The sequence below is a fragment of the Tursiops truncatus genome, chromosome 19, assembly GCF_011762595.2.
Source record: "Tursiops truncatus isolate mTurTru1 chromosome 19, mTurTru1.mat.Y, whole genome shotgun sequence".
Classification (NCBI taxonomy): Eukaryota; Metazoa; Chordata; class Mammalia; order Artiodactyla; family Delphinidae; genus Tursiops; species Tursiops truncatus.
The window spans coordinates 7,673,723-7,694,558 of NC_047052.1; the positions used below are offsets into that span (position 1 = coordinate 7,673,723).

Below are 20,836 nucleotides of genomic sequence, written 5' to 3' on the forward strand. Positions count from 1 at the left end.
ATGGACATTGGTGTAATATGTTTTTGTGTGAACATATGTTTTCAGTTTTCTTGGATATATTCCTGATTATGGAATTGCCGGGTCATATAGTAACTCCATCTTTGACTTTTTGAGGAACTGCCAAACTATTTTCCCCAGTGGCTGGACCATTTTACATCCCCACCAGTGGTATGTGAAGGTCCCAATTTCTCCATATCTTTGTCAGCACTTATTATTGTCTGTCTTTTCTATTATAGCCGTTTTAGTGGGAGTGAGGTGCTGTCTCATTGTGGGTTTGATTTGCATTTTCCTAGTGACTGATGATGTTGGGCATCTTCTCAGGTGCCTGTTGGCCATTTGTCTACCTTCTTTGGAGAGATGTCTATTCAAATCCTTTGCCTAGTTTTAAAAATGGGATTTTTGTTGTTGTTGTTGTTGAGTTTTGAGCGTTCTCTGTATGTTCTGGATACTAGACCCTTATCAGAGCTATGATACTTCCATTCTATGTGTTGTCTTTTTCCTTTCTAGATAGTAGTCTTTGATATACAATTTTTAAAATGTTGGTGAAGTCCAATTTATCTTTTTCCTCTATTACTTTTTTTTTTTTTTTTTTTTGTGGTACGCAGGCCTCTCACTGTTGTGGCCTCTCTCGTTGCGGAGCACAGGCTCAGCGGCCATGGCTCACGGGCTCAGCCGCTCCGCGGCATGTGGAATCTTCCCGGACCGGGGCACGAACCCGTGTCCCCTGCATTGGCAGGCGGACTCTCAACCACTGCGCCACCAGGGAAGCGCCCTCTATTACTTTTTAAAATGCTAATCCTACTTATGTCTTAGATGAATAGAACAGGGAAACAGGGAATGCTTAATGCAGCTAGGTAGACAACACCATTCAGAATATGGGATACTTAGTAGGGAGCAATGAAGAGATTGTTAACGGTGCAAATGTAGGAAAACATGCATCTAAGCAGTGTTCTCCAACTGGAACCACCTGGGCAGGGCGTAGAGTGATCAGTGACAAAAACGACCATGGTGTGGCTAGCAGTGGCTCTTCAGGCTTTATATTTGCTATTTGTCCCATTTCATCCCACCAGTACCCTTCTGATGTAGGGTTATTATGATCCACCTCTTACAGAGGAGACAGGGTAGGCCTAGGGAACTGAACAGGCCTGGGGTCACAGAGCTTCAGGAGGTCAGGGCCCTCACCACTTTCACCCATCCTTTTGTCCTGGCCCTCAGCCCAGCGCCTGGCCCATTGAAGACAGTTCAGTGCAAACCCCCTTTTCCTGTCCCTTGATATCCTGCACTCCAGTGTCCACCATAGCAATGCAGACCTGGAGGGTGAACCACAGGGGTGTGTTTTCTTTTAGGTGGGACACAGTCAAGGAGTGGCTGCCCAGCCAGATGGAGATGGCTAGGTGGCCTGGCACTGCCCAGTATGTCCAGTGCACTCAGCGTGGCCCCTGAAGTGGGTGGAGTGGGAGGTGCTGTGTCCTTGAACTTGCAATCATGTGTCTTGTCATTATGATTTACATAGACTGTGGCTCTTTTTCGGGATCGTGGGGTGACAGTCAGGAATGCTTGTCAACCTGTGAGGGAAGAGAGCGGCTCAAGCCTGTGGAGATAGGGGGGGCTGCTGGTTGCTCGTTGCCCCTCTTCTAAGCATGGTGTTTTGGGGGTCTCTCCCCCCTCCACCTTCAGCAGAAGCACCTCAGGGTTCTCTGCTGTGTAGACCTCTGCGTAGGACTCAGAGCCTGGGGTCTGTGCTTTACCCCAAAGGCCGCCCTTCACATGTTTATACACCTGGAAGCCTTGTTATTTTAAGCTCATCATGAAACATTCACACGAGACCGATTCTGCTTAGATTTTTTTTCTGCTTCACTACTTTTAAAAAGGGTGCTTGGGACTTCCCTGGTGGCGCAGTGGTTAAGAATCTGCCTGCCAATGCAGGGGACACGGGTTCGAGCCCTGGTCCAGGAAGACCCCACATGCCGCGGAGCAGCTAAGCCCGTGTGCCACAACTACTGAGCCTGTGCTCTAGAGCCTGCGAGCCACAACTACTGAGCCCACGGGCCACAACTACTGAAGCCTGCGTGCCTAGACCCCGTGCTCTGCAACAAGAGATGCCACTGCAATGAGAAGCCCGCGCACCGCAACAAAGAGTAGCCCCTGCTCGCTGCAACTAGAGAAAGCCCACGCACAGCAATGAAGGCACAACGCAGCCAAAAATAAATAAATGTATTTTAAAAAAATAAAAAGCGTGCTTGAAAAAGGCGCAGTATTTTCCTCTGATAAACCGAATAAATGAGAAGTCTCCCAGCTCATTCTGTCTCTTTGGAGCAGCTCTGTGTACTAACTGTTGCCTTCTCATCACAGAAACGTGTGGCATTCAAGTGATTTAAGGTGCCCGGGTTCTCACCTCCCGAGCCGCGGGCTTGATTAATTAGGGGGTTTACTCCTAACTGGTGTCTGTCAGTAACAGAACAGGAGGAAGACGGAGAAACAGTCATTGATCGGGTGTTTTCAGCTCTCTCAGCAGCCAAAGTGGATTGACTCTATGGATAAATTGGCTAACTGGGTAAAGTAGCCCCGAAATGAAGGTCCTGTTGAAATGAGGAGGTGGTGTTAGGGAGGGGGTACAGAGTTAGCGCAGGAGCCTAGCAGACCGGGTCTGAACCCTCCTTCCACTAATTTACCTCTTCTGTTACCTTGGGATTACTTTCCTTCTCTGAGCATTCTCGTTTACAGAAATTATACAGTATCTTCCCTGTGGGATTAGAGATAATATCTGCAAAAGAGGCTCTCAGAGTCCCTGGCACCTAGGAGGTATTCAGTGAATGTTCCTATCATTGTTAAGATGAAACGGAGGTGACTTAACAGCCACCAGCAGGCCCAGCCCTGCTCGTTCATGGAGGGACTGGAAGGAGGCCTCCTTCACAGTCATAACTGAATTCTTTTTCTAGTTGTATATGTGACATTGGCTGGATCGGCCTCATGGGCAGAAATTCACACATTACTGGGTGTATTAACTAGATTCTGAGGCCAGCAGGTGTGTTGTAATATTTCTCCTGTCTGAAATATAGCAAAGAGCCAGGAAAATAATGAAAATGCCCCTTAAGGAAAGAGCCAGAAAAATAGATTGTCCAGAGTCTTGGTGATTAAAAGCTCATTCACTTTCCCATTAGGAGAGGACCTCAGGCCCTCACGCTGTTCCTGGTTTTCTTGGTGGCTCGCAGCCTCGGCAGACAGATCACCACCCTCCACGGGGGCACACCTCACACCCTCTTGATCATACCTGCTATATCCACACCATCTGCAAGCCAGTTAATTCTTAAATAGCTCTCATATGTTTCCTTCTGTTTCCATCACAAACATGAGAGTCCACACTACTAGCTATTTTGTCTGCACTATTGTAATAACCTACTAACAAGTCTGCCCACTGTCATGTTTCCTGCCCTGTCGTCCGTTCTTCAGAAGACAGAGTGATCTGTTGGAAATGCAAATACAATCAAGTCAGCCCCCCCCCCCCGCCCCCACACACACGCACTTCAAAGACATCAATGGCTCCTGATGGTTCTTGATAAGAATCAAAACCCTTAACTAATGTTGCTGGCGAGGCTGGTGCTTCTGACCCTCCAGCCTCATCTCACATCACATGGCTAACAAGTGCAGAGCAGGGGCAGTGAATCTCAGGAAAGGATTTGGGACTTCCACTCTTCTCTTGCTGCACTCCAGTCACCCTGGCTTTCTTTCATGCTCACACCTGCCCCAGGGCCTTTGTACATGCCTGTCTTTCTGACTAAAGCAGCCTTCCTTCCCTCCTGGCTTAGCTGAACCTTGCTGTTCCTAAGGATCTCAGCTCAGCCACTGCTTCCACAGGGAAGTCTTCCCTCCCCTCCTGGACCAGGTTATGTCTGTCTCTCATGGCCTCTGCACTCTCCCTCCTGGAACACATCCCAGTTATCAGTGTATGTGTAGCTGTGTGGTAATTTGTGAAATGTCTGATTGCCTCCATTAGACTCTAAACTTCTTGAGGAGGTAAACACTGTACCATTCACTCAGTCCAACAAACATTTATTAAATTCTGTTACATGCACAGTTTCCTGGTGTTATAGGGCTAAACAGATGCGTAGAATACTATTTTATTGAAGCTCTTTTTTTTTTTTTTTTGGCTGTGTTGGGTCTTCGTTGCTGTGCATGGGCTTTCTCTAGCTGTGGTGAGTGGGGTCTACTCTTCGTTGTTTGTGGGCTTCTCATCACAGTGGTTTCTCTTGTTGCGGAGCATGGGCTCTAGGTGCACGGGCTTCAGTAGTTGCAGCATGTGGGCTCCATAGTTGCGGCATGCAGGTTCAGTAGTTGTGGCACCTGGGCTCAGTAGTTGTGGCATGTGGGCTCAGTAGTTGTAGCTCGCAGGCTCTAGAGCACAGGCTCAGTAGTTGTGGCGCATGGGCTTAGTTGCTCCGTGGCATGTGGGATCTTCCCGGACCAAGGATCGAACCCGTGTCACCTCGGTTGGCAGGCGGATTCTTAACCACTGAGCCACCAGGGAAGCCCTTATTTAAACTCTTAAGGGATGGTATTAGTTATATTACCACATAACACATTGCCCTAAACTTAGCATCTTAAAACAACAAATACAGTCTGTGAGGGTCAAGTGTGCTGGCTTGGCTTAGCTGGGTACTTCTGCCTCAGAGTCTCCCACAAGGCTGCAGTTGAGGTGTTGGCCGCGGCTGCAGTCTCACCTGAAGGCTCGATGGGGGAGGCGCCACTTTCAGGCTCCTCCAGCTGGCTGCTGGCAGGTCCCAGGCCAGAGACATCAGTTCCTTGTCATTGGCTACTCCCCATGGACTATGGCATACCCTCTCCACAGGGGTACTCACAGCATGGCAGCCTGCATCCCCTGGACCGAGAGCTTCAAGAAAGAGGTTTGGCAAAAGAGGACGGCCGAGGGAATTCCCAGGTGGTCCAGTGGTTAGGACTTGGCGCTTTCACTGCTGGGGCTCAGGTTCAATCCTTGGTTGGGGAGCTAAGATCCCGCAAGCCTCGCAGTGCAGCCAAAAAAAAAAAAAAAAAAAAAAAAGAGGACAGCCAAGACAAGCTATCGTCATCTTGTATCTTAGTCTCCTCTTGAAAGGGGCATCCATCACTTTACCGTATTCTCTCGGTTAGAAGTGGGTCACTAGGTCCTGTCTGTACTCGAGGGGAGGGGATTGCACACAGGTGTGAATACCAGCTGCCTTAGAGGCTGCCTGTCACAGGGGTTTAAATCAGGAAGGAGGCAGGAAAAAGTAAGGAGACACCCGTTCTACCAGGGAGTTTGTAGAAGCGTCAGAGCAGGGATTTAAAGTACTTGGGGTGTCAGGGGAAGGAGGGGGTGGCGTTTTGTCTGCGGTATTTGGGAAGGCCTTCGTGAGGGTGGTCGCAGTTGAGACGGGCCCTGGGTGACTGGGTTCAGCAAGTAAAGATGAAGGAGAGAGAGGGACCCTGGTCTGCTCCCTTTCTATACCCTTTTTTTTTTTTTTTTTGCGGTACGCGGGCCTCTCACTGTTGTGGCCTCTCCCGTTGCGGAGCACAGGCTCTGGACGCACAGGCTCAGCGGCCATGGCTCACAGGCCCAGCTGCTCCGCGGCATGTGGGATCTTCCTGGACCGGGGCACGAACCCTCATCCCCTGCATCGGCAGGCGGACTCTCAACCACTGCGCCACCAGAGAATCCCTATACCCGCTTTTAATGGATTTGGTCACCTGCTTCCAACCCGTGGCAGATCGAAAGGTAGAAGTGGCAGGAAGGAGCATGCTTTCTCTAGCAGACACTCACGCAGGAGCAGGTAGTGGCTGGCAAGAGCAGAGCAGGGGCAGTGAATCTCCAGAACGGACCTGGGACTTCCAGGTGCACCACGGTCTGGCCCCTTTTGTAACAGAAGCATGCCCTGGGAGCCTCCGAGGGGACTGCTCCTTTACAGGCTGTAGCACTTGCCCTGGAGAGGTAGTTACATGTGTGCCATGTGTTCTGTTTAAGAAGGCAAAGGAGTGTGTAATCATTTTAGAACCTTTTACTCTAAGCACACCAGTTACATTATAAAATAGGTGGTGGGATGGGGCGTGGTCCTTCGAGAAGGTGGCACCTTAGCCATCAGTCCAAATTGGATTATCAACACGAGAAAGGCAAAGGAAGGGCATACTAACTAGATATATACGTTTTTTAAAATTAAAAATGTAGTGTGTACTTCTGTTGTATGAAGAAAACACAAAGCCACTTTCCACTTAATTCGTAAAGGAGGCAGCCGCCGTGTTTGATTTTGTTGTTACTAATTGACAAGTACGTGTGCCCTCGCATGGAGAGTCACACGCAGAAGTGCAGCTCATGTCTTCAGAGCAGGGTTTTCTTTGCCTCTCGGAGAAATAGAGTTCATATCTAGGTGAGAGTGTGTCTATTTCTGGAGTCAGATGGATTAGAGGACCCACATGATAGTGGCCTGTTAGCTTTTCTGATGTTCAAAGTGAGTATCTGTGGCTTATCCCCTGTTAAGAGCGGAAAGTACTTCTCCCGTCCTTCCCACAGAGCTCAGACCCCGAGAGTCGTGATTCAGATTGACGTCTAGGCCTGGTGTTTTTTCCACAAAGATTCATCCATTTATTTAAGTCATCCTACAGTGTGCAGTCATGGACAGAGAAAGGACGTAGGGGTGAGATTTGCATCCTGGTTCTGCCTCTTACTGGTGACCTTGAACCACTTACTTCGCTCCTCTGAGTCTTCCTTGCTTCATCTGCAAGATTGGGATACCATTCCCTACCTTACAGGAATTTTGTTTGGAGTAAAATGTTACGTGGAAGTTAACAGACGCAACCCCTGACCCCTCTTAATTGCTTAATTAAGCGGGGTGGCGGGGGTGTGTGTCATTTAAAGTACAATTTCAAAAACAATGCTCATAAAATTTCCCCACTATACCCTGTGATTCTGCCTTTTGAATAATTAATAACAATCCTTTAAAAGCCTGTTCCTTTACTGTCTCTCCTGTTGGACTGTCAGCTCCACTCAGGCAAGTAAATGCCTTGTTTTTTCTTACTGTGCACTTTTTGCGCTTATTTTTCCTGCTTCCCTAACTTCTGTTGGATTGAGTGATGAAGCTTGCTTTATTTTGCCCCTCCCCTGCAGCCATTAGTTGTAATTCACGTACTTTTAAGAAGTTTTCCTTAAGCTATGTACACGTAGCGGAGCCTAAACGTGATCATGACCCTTTGCACCACTCCCAGACACATAACCTCGGCACGCCCTAACTCTCGTCATCTAACCCAATATTATTGCCTAAGGCTATAGTTCTACCTTGTGCAAAACCCCAGCTTCCAATTAGCCATTATCAGTATGATGATTTTTACAGTCAATTCTTCTTTTTTTGTTTTGTTTTGTTTTGTTTTGTTTTGTTTGCGGTACACGGGCCTCTCTCACTGTGGTGGCCTCTCCCGTTGTGGAGCACAGGCTCCGGACGCGCAGGCTCAGCGGCCATGGCTCACGGGCCCAGCCGCTCCGCGGCACGTGGGATCCTCCCGGACCGGGGCACGAACCCGCAGGGGACTCTCAACCACTGCGCCACCAGGGAAGCCCTACAGTCAATTCTTATATTGATTTCCTAACACATTCTCCACTTTCTGTGCCGGTTGCTGTTCCTTACATGTCAGTTTTTCTTTCTGAACATGGTTTTCTTCTTCTTGAAGTGCATCCTTTCTTAGTTCTTTCAGTGAGGGCCTAAGGGTGGCAGACATTCTTTTAACTGAAAATGCCTACTCTTTACCCTTGCCTTTGAATGATGGTTTAGCTGGATACAGAATACGTGTTTAATGGTTATTTTCCTCAGCACCTGGAAAACGTTATGGGTCTGTTGCCAAAGCCCACTTCCTACGTGCCACCTATGAGCCACGTGAGCATCTTAGTGGAGTTTAGGGTAAGGAAGAGTGTAATTAAACCGGGCCTTCTACTGCTGGCTAACATACCTCACCTGGGCTGTGCACAGGAGTATTTTCCCACCCCTCGGAAAGGGCTAAACAAGCGAACGCTGGAGGAAGATCTGCAGAGATTTACCAGGGCTTAGATGGCTCCACGCCAGGCTTCCGAGTCTGCAGCCAGTGACCCCACTGGCACCTCCTTAGCGCTCTGTGCTGCTTCCGGGATGGTGCAGGGTGTCTGGTTTGGCGTTTCATTGCTTGGTCTGGATGTGGCGTGTGTTCAGGGGAGGCTCCCTGTGCAGGCCGAGTAGACTGACTGCCCTCTGCGCCCAGGGGTCGGCACAGGTCTGAAGGCCCCTGCCTTACAAATGGACACTCACCCCCGCAAATCCGTCTCTGCCCACAGATCATGAAGGAGGTGCGGCGCGCGCTCTGCAACGCGGCCACGGACGACAGCAAACTGCTGCTGCTTAGCGCCGTGGGCAGCGTGTTCTGCAGTGGCCTGGATTACTCCTACCTAATTGGCCGGTTGTCCAGTGACCGGAGGAAGGAGAGCACCCGGATTGCAGAGGCCATCAGGTGAGCCCTGCTCATGTTCAAACACTTGGGGACCTGCCTTGGGCTGCCACGTTTACCACTGAAAAATACAGACTGCTCAGGGACTTCCCTGGCGGTCCAGTGGTTAAGACTCCACGCTTCCATGGCTGGGGGCACGGGTTCCATCCCTAGTTGGGAAACTAAGATCCCACATGCTGCGCGGTGCAGCCGAAAAAATGAATAATAAAAAACATACAGACTGCTCAGTTAAATTGGGATTTCAAACAATGAAACATTTTCTAAAGCATAGGTGTATCCCAACGCATGCAGTACGTGGGGTATACATGTACTAAAAACATTATTTGATGTTTATCTGAAATTCAGATTTTAACTGGGCATCCAGTGTCTTCCTGCCAAAATTAGGGATGCTTCTACACTCTAGGTTATATCCCACTTTATTCTTTGGATCAAAAAGAGATTTTATTTCTTCATATTAAGCCCAGTGTCTGGTAATGCCCAAGTATTATACACACTACTCCCACCCTCTGCCTGATGGTGAAATCTTTGTTTTTCTGGGGGTCCCTGCCTCCTGGAGCTGACATGGCTCAGCCCTGGGGAGAAGGATGGATGTGGGGAGCTGTGTGTATGCAGATCCAATGGGGTGGGAAATGTTTCCCCCACTGTCTTATTGCCTTTGGGGCAAAAAGTGGGATCCTCGGGTGACATCCAATCCCAAAGATCAGTATCTCCTCTGGGACACTGAAGGGTAGTTATTTCTCCATTCTTTATGCATTTGTCAAAAGCAAGTGATCGTGATTTCCAGCAAGGGTGTCACGGGTCCTCCATCCTGGGAAGGGCACATACGCCCACTGCTGCATCTCATGTGGTCCTCAGACAAGCCACGGTTCAGTGATGCCTCCTGGTCCCCTGAAAAGGAGCAGTTACTCTGCGTGGAGTCGTGGAGCCTCCGGCCGCATGTTAGGGATTTTCTGTGGCCTCCAGTCTCACTGGGCTCTGGCAGCGTCTCCCGGAAGCTGATTCCCACAGGCAAGGGAGGCTTCCAGGCGATGCAGAGCCTCTAAGAGGTGACACAGGGACGCCTGCACACGTGGGGTTCCGAGTCCCTCTTTAGGGGGAAGCATCCCCTAGAATCTCTGCTCTAAAACCCCTGTGCACTTCCCGTGGCAGAATTCTTGCTGGAAGAGACGTGGGCTACCTGAAGGCAGTTACGAGAAAAGGCGTCGTGGTTTCAGGCTGCTTTCGGGCTGCCCACGTGCAGATAGCCCAGCCATGTACACGGTGGTTTGTTCTTTGCTCCACTCGGCTGTGTCCTTTCACAGGCGCCTTGTCACATAGTGAGGGGACCAGCAGGGTCCCCCATAAGCGTCCATACTCATTTATGGGACTGTCAGAGATGGGGCGCCTACCTCTGTGGCCTGAGCAAAGTCGTGGCTGTAGCCTTCACCTGGTTTACGAGTTTCACTGGTGGCATTAGCTGCAGTCCCAAACTGGAGGAGATGCTGAACGCATGACCTCATCTCTGGAGAAACGCAGCCAGTGGAGCTCAGACAGTTGCCATCTCCTCAGGAAGGAGAGTTTCTCTTAGGCAGAGCAAAGGGAAAGGCGGCAGAGGAAGCGGAGTTTCCTAGTTCGTGGGCTGGCAGGGACCCAGGGAGATGGAGTAGGGGTGTCCCCTGGGCCACCAGTTCTCAGCCCAGTGAGCTTTTCCAAAACCCAGCTGCTCGGCTGTCCCTCCAGGAGCTTCTGAGTTACTGTGTGTGAGGTGGGGGTTTTAAAGTTCCCTCGGTGTTTCTAATATGAAGACAGGGTTGAGAACCCCCGCCCCGTACCAACCAAGAGGCTTCTGCACCTTGACTGAGCGCACCAGAAGTTTCAGGAACACAGTGCAGAGAAGCCTTCCCCAAAGACTGTTCTGTAGCTTTCCAGAGCAGCATCGTGAGCGAGGGGCTCTGTCAATAAATGAGTTCTGTCCCCACTCCTGCGGATTTTCCAGGCACATTAACGTATTTACTGTCTGAGCAGTCTCTTGTGAAAGAACTTCGTTCACAATCTGGCATGGCTGAGACATATTTTGGCCACAGGACCTTATCACCTGCGGGCATCCCTTGCAATTCTCCCGGCACACGCACGCTGTCGGCTGGGCCACGCAGCCACAGTACCCCCAGCGGTGCTCCCTTCCCATCCTCAAAGTTTCGTAAAGAAAACATGCGTGCACATGGCCCGGGAAGCTGCGTTCCCTCTGCAGATGTTCACTGAATGGACTGGCAGATGTGGGAAGAGCTCAGATGACTCATTCCGAAGACGCCTCTATCCAGGATCCAAGCAAAGCTGTCCGCCCAATCCTGGATGAGAGGCTGCCCTCACCTGAACTCCTCACAGGGGATGTGGTGGCCTGCTGGCGGGCTGCTGGGACAAAGAGGAATCAGATAACTTGTGTGCAATACTTGACCCGTGCCTGGCCCAGAATGAGTACTTAGAATAAGTGTAAAGAATTATTTTCATGGTTACCCGTGTTACTTCCAGCCGCAAGTTCTAGCTCAGCCTGGGTCTGACTATGGAGTGGGCTTCTGGGGGCGGCCCAGGATGGTTGTCACCGTGTGTACCTGGTGCTCACAGGCCCCGTCCCGGCTGCCTTGGCTCTGAACTTTGGCAGTGGGAGGGCTGCACTGTACAGCTCCGGTTAAAGGGACTGGATAACGGGGTCACAGATGCCAAGTGCTCCAGGTGAAATGCAGACATCCCCATGTGCAGAATTTTGCTGAGTCTCCTTCAGGCCAGGTGAGCAGATTACAGACCACTGAGAATGGAGTGAAAGCCGTGTCCACCCTCTGTAGCCGATGCGCCGACCGTGATAACAGTGGCCTGTGTGCCAGGCAGTGTGCTGGTGCCTCTGGTGGACCATCACATTTAATTCTTGTGGACACCCCCACTGGCTTTCCCATTTTCCAGGAAGCAAAATGAGGCTCCAGAGACTGGGTAACTTGTCCGAGGTCTCCCCACTAGTGAGGGGCAGTGTTGAGACTTGACCCCAAGTCTTTCAGACTCCAAAGTTCCTGCTCCTTCTGCCACATCAGCCTGGGAGGGAGAAGCGAGGGCTGGTGTCAGCCTGAGGGACGCTGACGCGGGGGGAAGACGGCCAGCCACCTCCTCAGCGCAGCCCTGCCACGCAGAGCAGCATCAGCTATCTGAGCGGCAGTGTCTGTAATGCAATATCCTGTGTGTTGTCTGGCTCCCACATCCGGCGGGCCCTCGCGATAGAGATCTACTGCTTGAGGTGAGAGGGAAAGGATGGGGAGAGCAGTCTGTGCATCACATTTTTATATCAAGGAAATGAATTCATGAGGCTGCTGGACTGAAACAGGGGAGCTTGGGGGTGGAGGGTCGGAGCTGAGCACACCTGGGCCCCTTAGCCCTCCTCGGGGGTCCTTGGTGCCTCTGCACAGAGCTCAGGTTGGAAACAATAGCATGAAAGTCTCTGGGTCTGGAAGGGGAAGCTTCTGGGAAGTCATGAGGGCCCAGGTGAATTCTGGAAGAACTGTCGTGTGGATGGTGAAGCAGAGCAAATAGGAGCATCGGAGGGGCCCACATAAGGGCCTCGGCAGGGAGGCGCCTTTATAGGGATGGACCCTCTTCATTGAGAATGTTCAACAGAGGCCATGATGTGTCCTCGGGAGGCTGTGGAGGGGATTCTGCACAAGTGGAAGACTGGGCTCCATGCCTCTTTTTTTTTCTTCTTTTTAACATCTTTATTGGAGTATAATTGCTTTACAATGGTGTGTTAGTTTCTGCTTTATAACAAAGTGAATCAGTTATACATATACATATGTTCCCATATCTCCTCCCTCTTTCATCTCCCTCCCACCCTCCCTATCCCACCCCTCCAGGCGGTCACAAAGCACCGAGCTGATCTCCCTGTGCTATGCGGCTGCTTCCCACTAGCTATCTATTTTACGTTTGGTAGTGTATATATGTCCATGCCACTCTCTCACTTTGTCACAGCTTACCCTTCCCCCTCCCCGTGTCCTCAAGTCCATTCTCTAGTAGGTCTGTGTCTTTATTCCCATCTTACCCCTAGGTTCTTCATGACATTTTTTTTTCTTAGATTCCATATATATGTGTTAGCATACGGTATTTGTCTCTCTCTTTCTGACTTACTTCACTCTTTATGACAGACTCTAGGTCCATCCACCTCACTACAAATAACTCAGTTTCATTTCTTTTTATGGCTGAGTAATATTCCATTGTATATATGTGCCACATCTTCTTTATCCATTCATCTGATGATGGACACTTAGGTTGTTTCCATCTCCTGGCTATTGTAAATAGAGCTGCAATGAACATTTTGGTACATGAATCTTTTTGAATTATGGTTTTCTCAGGGCATATGCCCAGTAGTGGGATTGCTGGGTCATATGGTAGTTCTATTTTTAGTTTTTTAAGGAACCTCCATACTGTTCTCCATAGTGGCTGTACCAATTCACATTCCCACCAGCAGTGCAAGAGTGTTCCCTTTTCTCCACACCCTCTCCAGCATTTATTGTTTTTAGACTTTTTGATGATGGCCATTCTGACTGGTGTGAGATGATATCTCATTGTAGTTTTGATTTGCATTTCTCTAATGATTAATGATGTTGAGCATTCTTTCATGTCTTTGTTGGCAGTCTGTATATCTTCTTTGGAGAAATGTCTATTTAGGTCTTCTGCCCATTTTTGGATTGGGTTGTTTGTTTTTTTGTTATCGAGCTGCATGAGCTGCTTGTAAATTTTGGAGATTAATCCTTTGTCAGTTGCTTCATTTGCAAATATTTTCTCCCATTCTGAGGGTTGTCTTTTGTTTGTTGTCTTGTTTATGGTTTCCTTTGCTGTGCAAAAGCTTTGAAGTTTCATTAGGTCCCATTTGTTTATTTATGTTTTTCCATTTCCTAGGAAGTGGGTCAAAAAGGATCTTGCTGTGATTTATGTCATAGAGCATTCTGCCTATGTTTTCCTCTAAGAGTTTGATAGTTTCTGGCCTTACATTTAGGTCTTTAATCCATTTTGAGCTTATTTTTGTGTATGGTGTTAGGGAGTGTTCTAATCTCATACTTTTAAATGTACCTGTCCAGTTTTACCAGCACCACTTATTGAAAAGGCTGTCCTTTCTCCACTGTACATTCCTGCCTCCTTTATCAAAGATAAGGTGACCATATGTGCGTGGGTTTATCTCTGGGCTTTCTATCCTGTTCCATTGATTTATCTTTCTGTTTTTGTGTCAGTACCATACTGTCTTGATTCCTGTAGCTTTGTAGTATAGTCTGAAGCCAGGGAGCCTGATTCCTCCAGCTCCATTTTTTGTTCTTAAGATTTCTTTGGCTGTTCAGGGTCTTTTCATACACATTGTGAAAGTTTTTGTTCTATTTCTGTGAAAAATGCCAGTGGTAGTTTGATAGGGACTGCATTGAATCTGTAGATTGATTTGGGTAGTAGAGTCATTTTCACAATGTTGATTCTTCCAATCCAAGAACATGGTATATCTCTCCATCTATTTGTATCATCTTTAATTTCTTTCCTCAGTGTCTTATAATTTTCTGCATACAGGTCTTTTGTCTCCTTAGGTAGGTTTATTCCTAGATATTTTATTCTTTTTGTTGCAGTGGTAAATGGGAGTGTTTCTTGATTTCACTTTCAGATTTTTCATCATTAGTGTATAGGAATGCCAGAGATTTCTGTGCATTAATTTTGTATTCTGCTACTTTACCAAATTCATTGATTAGCTCTAGTAGTTTTCTGGTAGCATCTTTAGGATTCTCTATGTATAGTATCATGTCATCTGCAAACAGTGACAGCTTTACTTCTTGTTTTCTGATTTGGATTCCTTTCATTTCCTTTTCTTCTCTGATTGCTGTGGCTAAAACTTCCAAAACTATGTTGAATAAGAGTGGTGAGAGTGGGCAACCTTGTCTTGTTCCTGATCTTAGTGGAAATGCTTTCAGTTTTTCACCATTGAGGACGATGTTGGCTGTGGGTTTGTCATATGGCTCCATGCCTCTTAAAGTCCTTCCCAACTCTGAGATCCAAGATCCTGGAATCATATGAGGGGATTTAGGAGTAGAACATCTGTTAAAAATACCCAAACCCTGTGGTTCCAAGGACCCTACAAGGAAGCCCCACATCTCCTGCAGACTCCAAATTGCATTTGGTAAAAAGCACTTGTTAAAACCAGTGACTGAAGCCATGAAGTTAGAAAGTCTAGCCAGGAAATGGGCCACTGGAAAACCAGGACTCAGAAGGCCGTGGTGCCAGGTCTCCCTCTGGGTAGCAGTATCCTTCTGGGATCAGCCACAGTGGGGCAGCAGTGACTGAGATACCTCACAGAGAATCTACTCACAGAATCACACGGATGTCAGGAAATCTGACGTCTCAAGCCTGGGCGTGTACTTTCATGACAACATGTAGGTCCTAAGATACCCCCTACCCCAGTGGAGTATTAAGCAGTCTTCTCACAGTTCAATCTGATCCCAGCATATCACCGTGATACCCACATCTTTCGATAAGAATTCGGGGGGAATAGTATCAACTGAGAAGGGATAAATCAGCTCGACATTTGTATTAGTTAAGTATTAGCTGCTGTAACAAATGAACCCCAAATGTATATAACAGCTCAGCTGTGATAGAAATTTACTTCACATATATGTGAACCTAGAACAGAAGTTGCTGATCAGCCCATGACTATCCTCCAAGTGGTGACTCAGGAACTCAAACTCCTTCCATCTTGCGGCTCAACAAAGGTCTTCCAAGACTGCCAAGCTTGTCAAGATGAGAGGGCTTGGGGGGCTGTGTGGTGGGAGGTTTCCTTGCATCAGGCCCGGAAGTGTGTATTTGGTTTCCACTTACATCCCATCGGCCAGCACTTGTTTACTGGGCCACAGCCACCTGCAAGGGAGCCTGGGGACCGTGTTCCAGTTGCAGCCTCAGGAAGAAGAGGGAAGGGAAACCAGGTCTGGTGAATAGCTCGTGCATCACCGCTACACATCTGCAGTCTTTGCTCTCATTCTGGGAGATTGTTTACTGAGTGCTAATTCCAGTATGCATGGAGACCAAGCAGTGCCCAAGGCAGACCTGTGAGTTTCCTTCAGGAACTAAAGGGGGAGGAGAATTCAAGTAAGCAAGCAGATAATTAGGATAATTGCAAATTGTGATAGTGGTGTTTTCCAAGAACTCTCAGAAGGCCGGCGCAGCTCCTGCACAGTGAACAGGGGTGAGAGAGACAGGAGATACGTCTGGAGAGGTAAGCAGAGGCAGACCAAGGTCATGGTCAGGAGTTTGGATTTTATTCTTGTGAGTTCTTGTTAGTTTCCGATCTTCCACCTGAGAATAATGAGGGATGCAAGCTTTGCTAGACATCCTGGATCTTTCCTCTGTGTCCACATGAATGTTAAAATTTTATAGACCTTAATACAGCAACTAAGGGAAAGGTGAAAAGTGTTCTAAGGCAAGGAAGTAGAGGTTTATTGTAGGCGTCTCTGTTTAATATTAAAGATGCACCCTGTAACCTTGCTCAACGCGGAAGGGCAGGGAGATAGCATATCGCCTAATTCGTAGGCATGGTGCCAGGTGCCTCACACCTCCAGGGGAGCCCAGCATCCTTCCCCAGTTTTGGTCAAAGCCACCCAAATATAGAGACCCTTGTCAGCATTCTGAATCCACCCCGGGTGAGTCTGGCATGTCTTTAGGTAACTCAGAATCAGACAATCCTAGGACTTGAAAGCATTCTTAAATGTCATCAATCCCCACCTGTGCCTACCGTCTGAAGCTTGAATGCCCTCTGCAGCATCACCCAGGGTGACCATTAGACCAGACTTGGAGCACCTCGAATAATAAGAGGTTCATCCTCTCAAAGCCACCAATTCCACCCTCGCCAGTGCCCTTAGAATGTTCCTTCTCTCCTTGAGTTCACGTACCCTTCCTTGTAACACCCTCCTTTTGGTTCTGTTCAGAACCTTAACATTCAAGCGATCTTCCTTAAGGATATTTACACTTTGTCAATATCTAGGGGGTGGAAGGACAGGGTAGCCTGGTGCAGTGCTGGGACAACGGGCATGACCTGGGGCCCTCTGGGCAAACCGTGATCACCCCATGAGTTTCCCTCTGAAAATCTGGTACCACCCACTAAGTGTGCCACGCCTGTGCCCGCAGCTCTGCGGCTCGGTGTCTGGGAGAATGAGACCCTGCTGAGCACCCACTTCCCTCCTGATCTGTGGGTGCTTCCCAGCACCTGGGGAAGCTTATTTCCACCTCGACAGAATCAAGGGTGTCCGTGGGTCTCGGCAGGCCTGCTCACCGGCTAAAGGGGGTCTTCTCTCTTCCCCAGGGACTTTGTGAAGGCCTTTATCCAGTTTAAGAAGCCCATCGTGGTGGCGATCAATGGGCCCGCGCTGGGCCTGGGAGCCTCCATCCTGCCCCTTTGCGACATCGTGTGGGCCAGCGAGAAAGCCTGGTTTCAGACCCCCTACGCCACCATCCGCCTCACGCCCGCCGGCTGTTCCTCCTATACCTTCCCCCAGATCCTGGGTGTCGCACTGGTAAGCCTCCTCTCTGCGGCGGGTCCTTCCCTGCGACCCATGGGTTTTGGGTCCCACAGCACCCCTCCTCTGTCCTGGGTTTAGGATACAGCCCTTCATGTGGGTCAAGCCCCGGGGGTGCTCCTGGCCTGTGGAATCTGGGGGTCGTCTCAGCTTCCTCTGCCTTCCCAGAGTCGCCGCCAGCTGGTGTCTATGCAGCAGGCCCAGCAGGTGGATTGCAAGGCCATTCAGACTCGGGAGCTGGGGCTACTTTCTGCGGCTTTACCATCTCAGCAGTGGTAGGAAGACGGGGCAGCCAGAGAGCCCCGGAAGCAGGCGCTTTTCCCTTTTGATCTCGGCCCCTGTGCTCTGCCCGATTCCTTCGTGGTCACAAAAATGTTAACCTTGTACAGCCTTATCGCTTTCTTTCACTTCAATCATTTCTGAAACTCCAAGAATGTTGCTGATTGAGACGTGTTCTCCCCGACTGCATCCTGGTGGGCTCCTTCTACTGGGTTCCTTCCTCGCATTCCTCCTTCCTGAGACAGTGTCTCTGAATACGTTCAGTGACACGTATTTGTCTTCAAACGTCCAGCCGAATGCATCCACAGGCTTATTACTGACCGGACAAATTTTGCTCCTCGGGCGTGAAAGATTGTCCCTTGGGTCATCATGACCCTCCAGTGACAACCAGAACAAAAGGGGAGGCACGTGCACAGATCCAGAGGCTGGGAGAGCTTGACATTTCAACATCCATCTGAGAGCGGCTAAGCCTGCAGGGCCGGGAAGGGAGCGACAGGGGAGGCAGGTGGACGGCAGTCAGGGAAGGGATTTGGTTGTCTGCTGTGTGAAGGCGGTGGGGGAGGGACCGTGACCATCTTGCCCTAATTATCAGCGGGAGAGTCATTTGTTGGTGTCAGTGGGTGACTGCGCTGGGCTCTGTCTGTGCCCGGGACCTTTCCCACGTTGCTTTTCCCAGACCGTGTACGACAGCTGCACACTTCAAAGTCAGGGGAAGTTCTCTGGGGGGTGGGGCGCAGAGGCCACGGCAGGACGCAGGAGGTGTTTCTGCCCTTCGTACCTGGGCACTGCCTATGCACAGCCCCGGGTCACTGGGAGGGGAGCGCCTCTCTGCGTTGGGATTATGGTCTTACTCGGGACCTTTCTGGCTGCCGGTGATGGAAACACTTTAACTGGCTTAAAGAGGGGAAGAAAGGAATTTAACGGTTGCTGTAACTGGCAGGTCCAGCAGTAGAGCCTCCTTTGGGGGTGTCACGCCCGGGAATCCCAGCGCCGGCAGGGCTCTTGTTCTCCATCCCTGCTGTCTTGGCAGCCCGTCCCTCTCCACAGCAGCGGGTGGCCCTGGGCTCTGTGACTTAAGCCACCAGAGAGGGAGGAAGTGTCTTCCCCATCCTCTCCAGCTTGGAGACCTCACAGACAGCTTTAATATCTCGGGTGGCTCATCCGCTCATCCCCGAATCAGTCACCGAGGAAGGGGTATCAGCTGTGAACTGTTCCCAGCCCACACACGTCTCCTCCTGCAGCCCTGCCACCAGACGGGGGCGGGGGGGGGAGTGGGTATTGCAGGTGGAGCCCCTGCAGGGACATGGCTTCTTAGGGGAATTCAGTGAAAGCTGTGGGCCCTCTGTGCAGAAAGACGCATGTAGACACAGGCGTGTGCAAGCAGCCCCCAGAGCATCTTTGGCCCCCAGTTAAGGATGCTGCCTCTGGGAGCCGGGACAGTTGCGCACAGCAGGCGGGCTCGCGAGCAGGCTTGGAGGCGTGCCAGCTCTCAGCCTTCTCCTGCCTTTGCTTTCTCAGGCCAACGAGATGCTCTTCTGCGGGCGGAAGCTCACCGCCCAGGAGGCATGCAGCAGAGGCCTGGTGTCACAGGTCTTCTGGCCAACCACGTTCAGCCAGGAGGTCATGCTGCGGGTCAAGGAGATGGCCTCCTGCAGCGCGGTGGTGAGTTCCCGAGTCTCTGTGCCCTGTCCTTGCAGTAGACCCATTTTACAGGTGAGGGCAACGAGGCCGGAAGGGAGTGACCGACTTGCCAAAGGTCACGCAGGGAGTACATGATTTAACAGATGCCGCATCTCGGTGCTGAGAGCTTAAATCCAGAGGGAGGTGGTCAGCACTGTTAGATATTCCCCGTCAGCTCTAGTGTGAAAACCTCACAGAAGAGATTTATACCCTGGGGTAGAAGGGTTGCCTTTAAAGAAAGTTCTAAACATGCACGAAAATACAAATCATGTATGGTTTTCAAAGAAATGAGAAGCAAAGACGAATAAGGACAGAGGGTGTGAAGCCAGTTGAGAGATGAGAAAAAGTGGTTTCCGCTGTTCTGGTACCTCATCTCTCCTGCCTGTCCAGTGCTTGGCACATGTAACCAGTTCGACTCTGAAGACGCCTTGAAAAACAGATAAATAAATAACCCCTCCGCGGAGACACCGGGTTTGAATTGTGTCGATTTTATCTCATCAAAGTCTCTCTGAGCGCTGTATGGAAATACCCTGTTGAAGGTGGAGAAAGGGCCGAGTGGGGAACGAGGAAGGTGCTTGGGGAGCTGCAGGCCCGGACGCTTCCTGTGCTTCAGCGTCACAGGGGTGCTGGGCTGGGTTGTGGGGCTGACCCGTGAGCACCCCTCTCCTCCTCCCTGTCTACCCCGAGCCTGCACCCAGCTGCCACGCCCCTCTTGATACGCCTCATCAGCCTTTACTGGGCACGTACTGTGTGTCAGCTCTGCCCCCCGGAAGCCTGTTGGTCCCAGGGACAGTGGCAGGGTGGGGATGGTACAGCCTTGTTGGGCCAAGCACTTTGCTTATCCCTTTATGGGAATTCTCTTTTAATCTTCCTGATGATTCTGGTGACCAACTCGTCCCACTTTGCCTGAGACTCTCCTGGTTTCAGCACCAAAAATCTCGAGTCCCAGGAAACCCCGTGAGCCTGGGCAAACGGGGATGATTGGTGACATAGGGGCAGCTGCACAGAGAGGTGGGTGGAAGTTCTCAGCAGAGCAAATGGTGTGAGTGAGGCCGCAAGAGTCCAAAACCCTGCGTGGAGTCTAGGCAGCGGCTCCTGGTGGTGTGAGCAGGTGCAGGGGCTAGCTGAGGGATGGTAAGACTGAAAAGGCAGGGAGGAGAAAGGCCCCAAGGCTCCACTGAGGAGTTTGGTCTCTGGGCAGTGGAGGTGCTCAGATGAAACCGGCTTTTGAAGAAGTACTGCAAGGAAACCTCTCCCACCCACAGGTATGAATTCAGGAGCTTTGGGGTGATTCCCCTGAGACGGGAATCTACCCCACGACCCCAGGAGAGCAATTCTTGGAAGGAAAGAGGCACCCTTGGTCTGCCAGCCCTTTCTTACCACCCATTCGCCTCCAGCCCAAGCTGAGGGAGATCACTGCCCCTTTCCAGCCTGCTTGAGCAAGGGAGCTCTTGTCTTGCTTTTTTCTGTTGGAAAGCGCTTTGTGAGACTGAGGACCAGAGCCTCCAGGTCCACAGAGGGTGGTGGAGGCCAGCGGAAGGATGCTCGGACGCCCGGCTTCCGGCTATGCCTCTGCCAGACCGAGGCAGCGTGGAGCCTGCAGAATCAGCCAGGCGTTGGCAGGGCACACCCATCAGGCGGCCCGGGGCACCTTCACTTCCTGAGCTCACATCTTTCATCTGTAACGCCGAGACGGCTACCTAGTTGCGCAGTTATCTTGAGGAAGAAATAAAAGAATGCAGAAGTGCCTATCGTAGAGCCGATTGGCTAACAGTGGTGGTAGTGGCATTGTTATTCTAATCACTGTGCTTGCTACCACTGTTCTTACTCATGATTAT

The 20,836-nt window shown here is 50.2% G+C and overlaps 1 protein-coding gene across 2 annotated transcripts in view; it reads left to right on the forward strand.

The window, feature by feature from the left end:
- Positions 1–20,836, forward strand: part of CDYL2 (chromodomain Y like 2) — a 179,874-nt gene that overhangs the window by 151,895 nt on the left and 7,143 nt on the right. For both annotated transcript variants that reach the window (XM_033844775.2, XM_033844776.2), the window contains exons 4-6: positions 8,324–8,496; positions 16,826–17,036; positions 18,837–18,980. In XM_033844775.2, the coding sequence (XP_033700666.1) occupies positions 8,324–8,496; positions 16,826–17,036; positions 18,837–18,980 (528 nt within the window). The remainder of the gene's footprint in view (positions 1–8,323; positions 8,497–16,825; positions 17,037–18,836; positions 18,981–20,836) is intronic.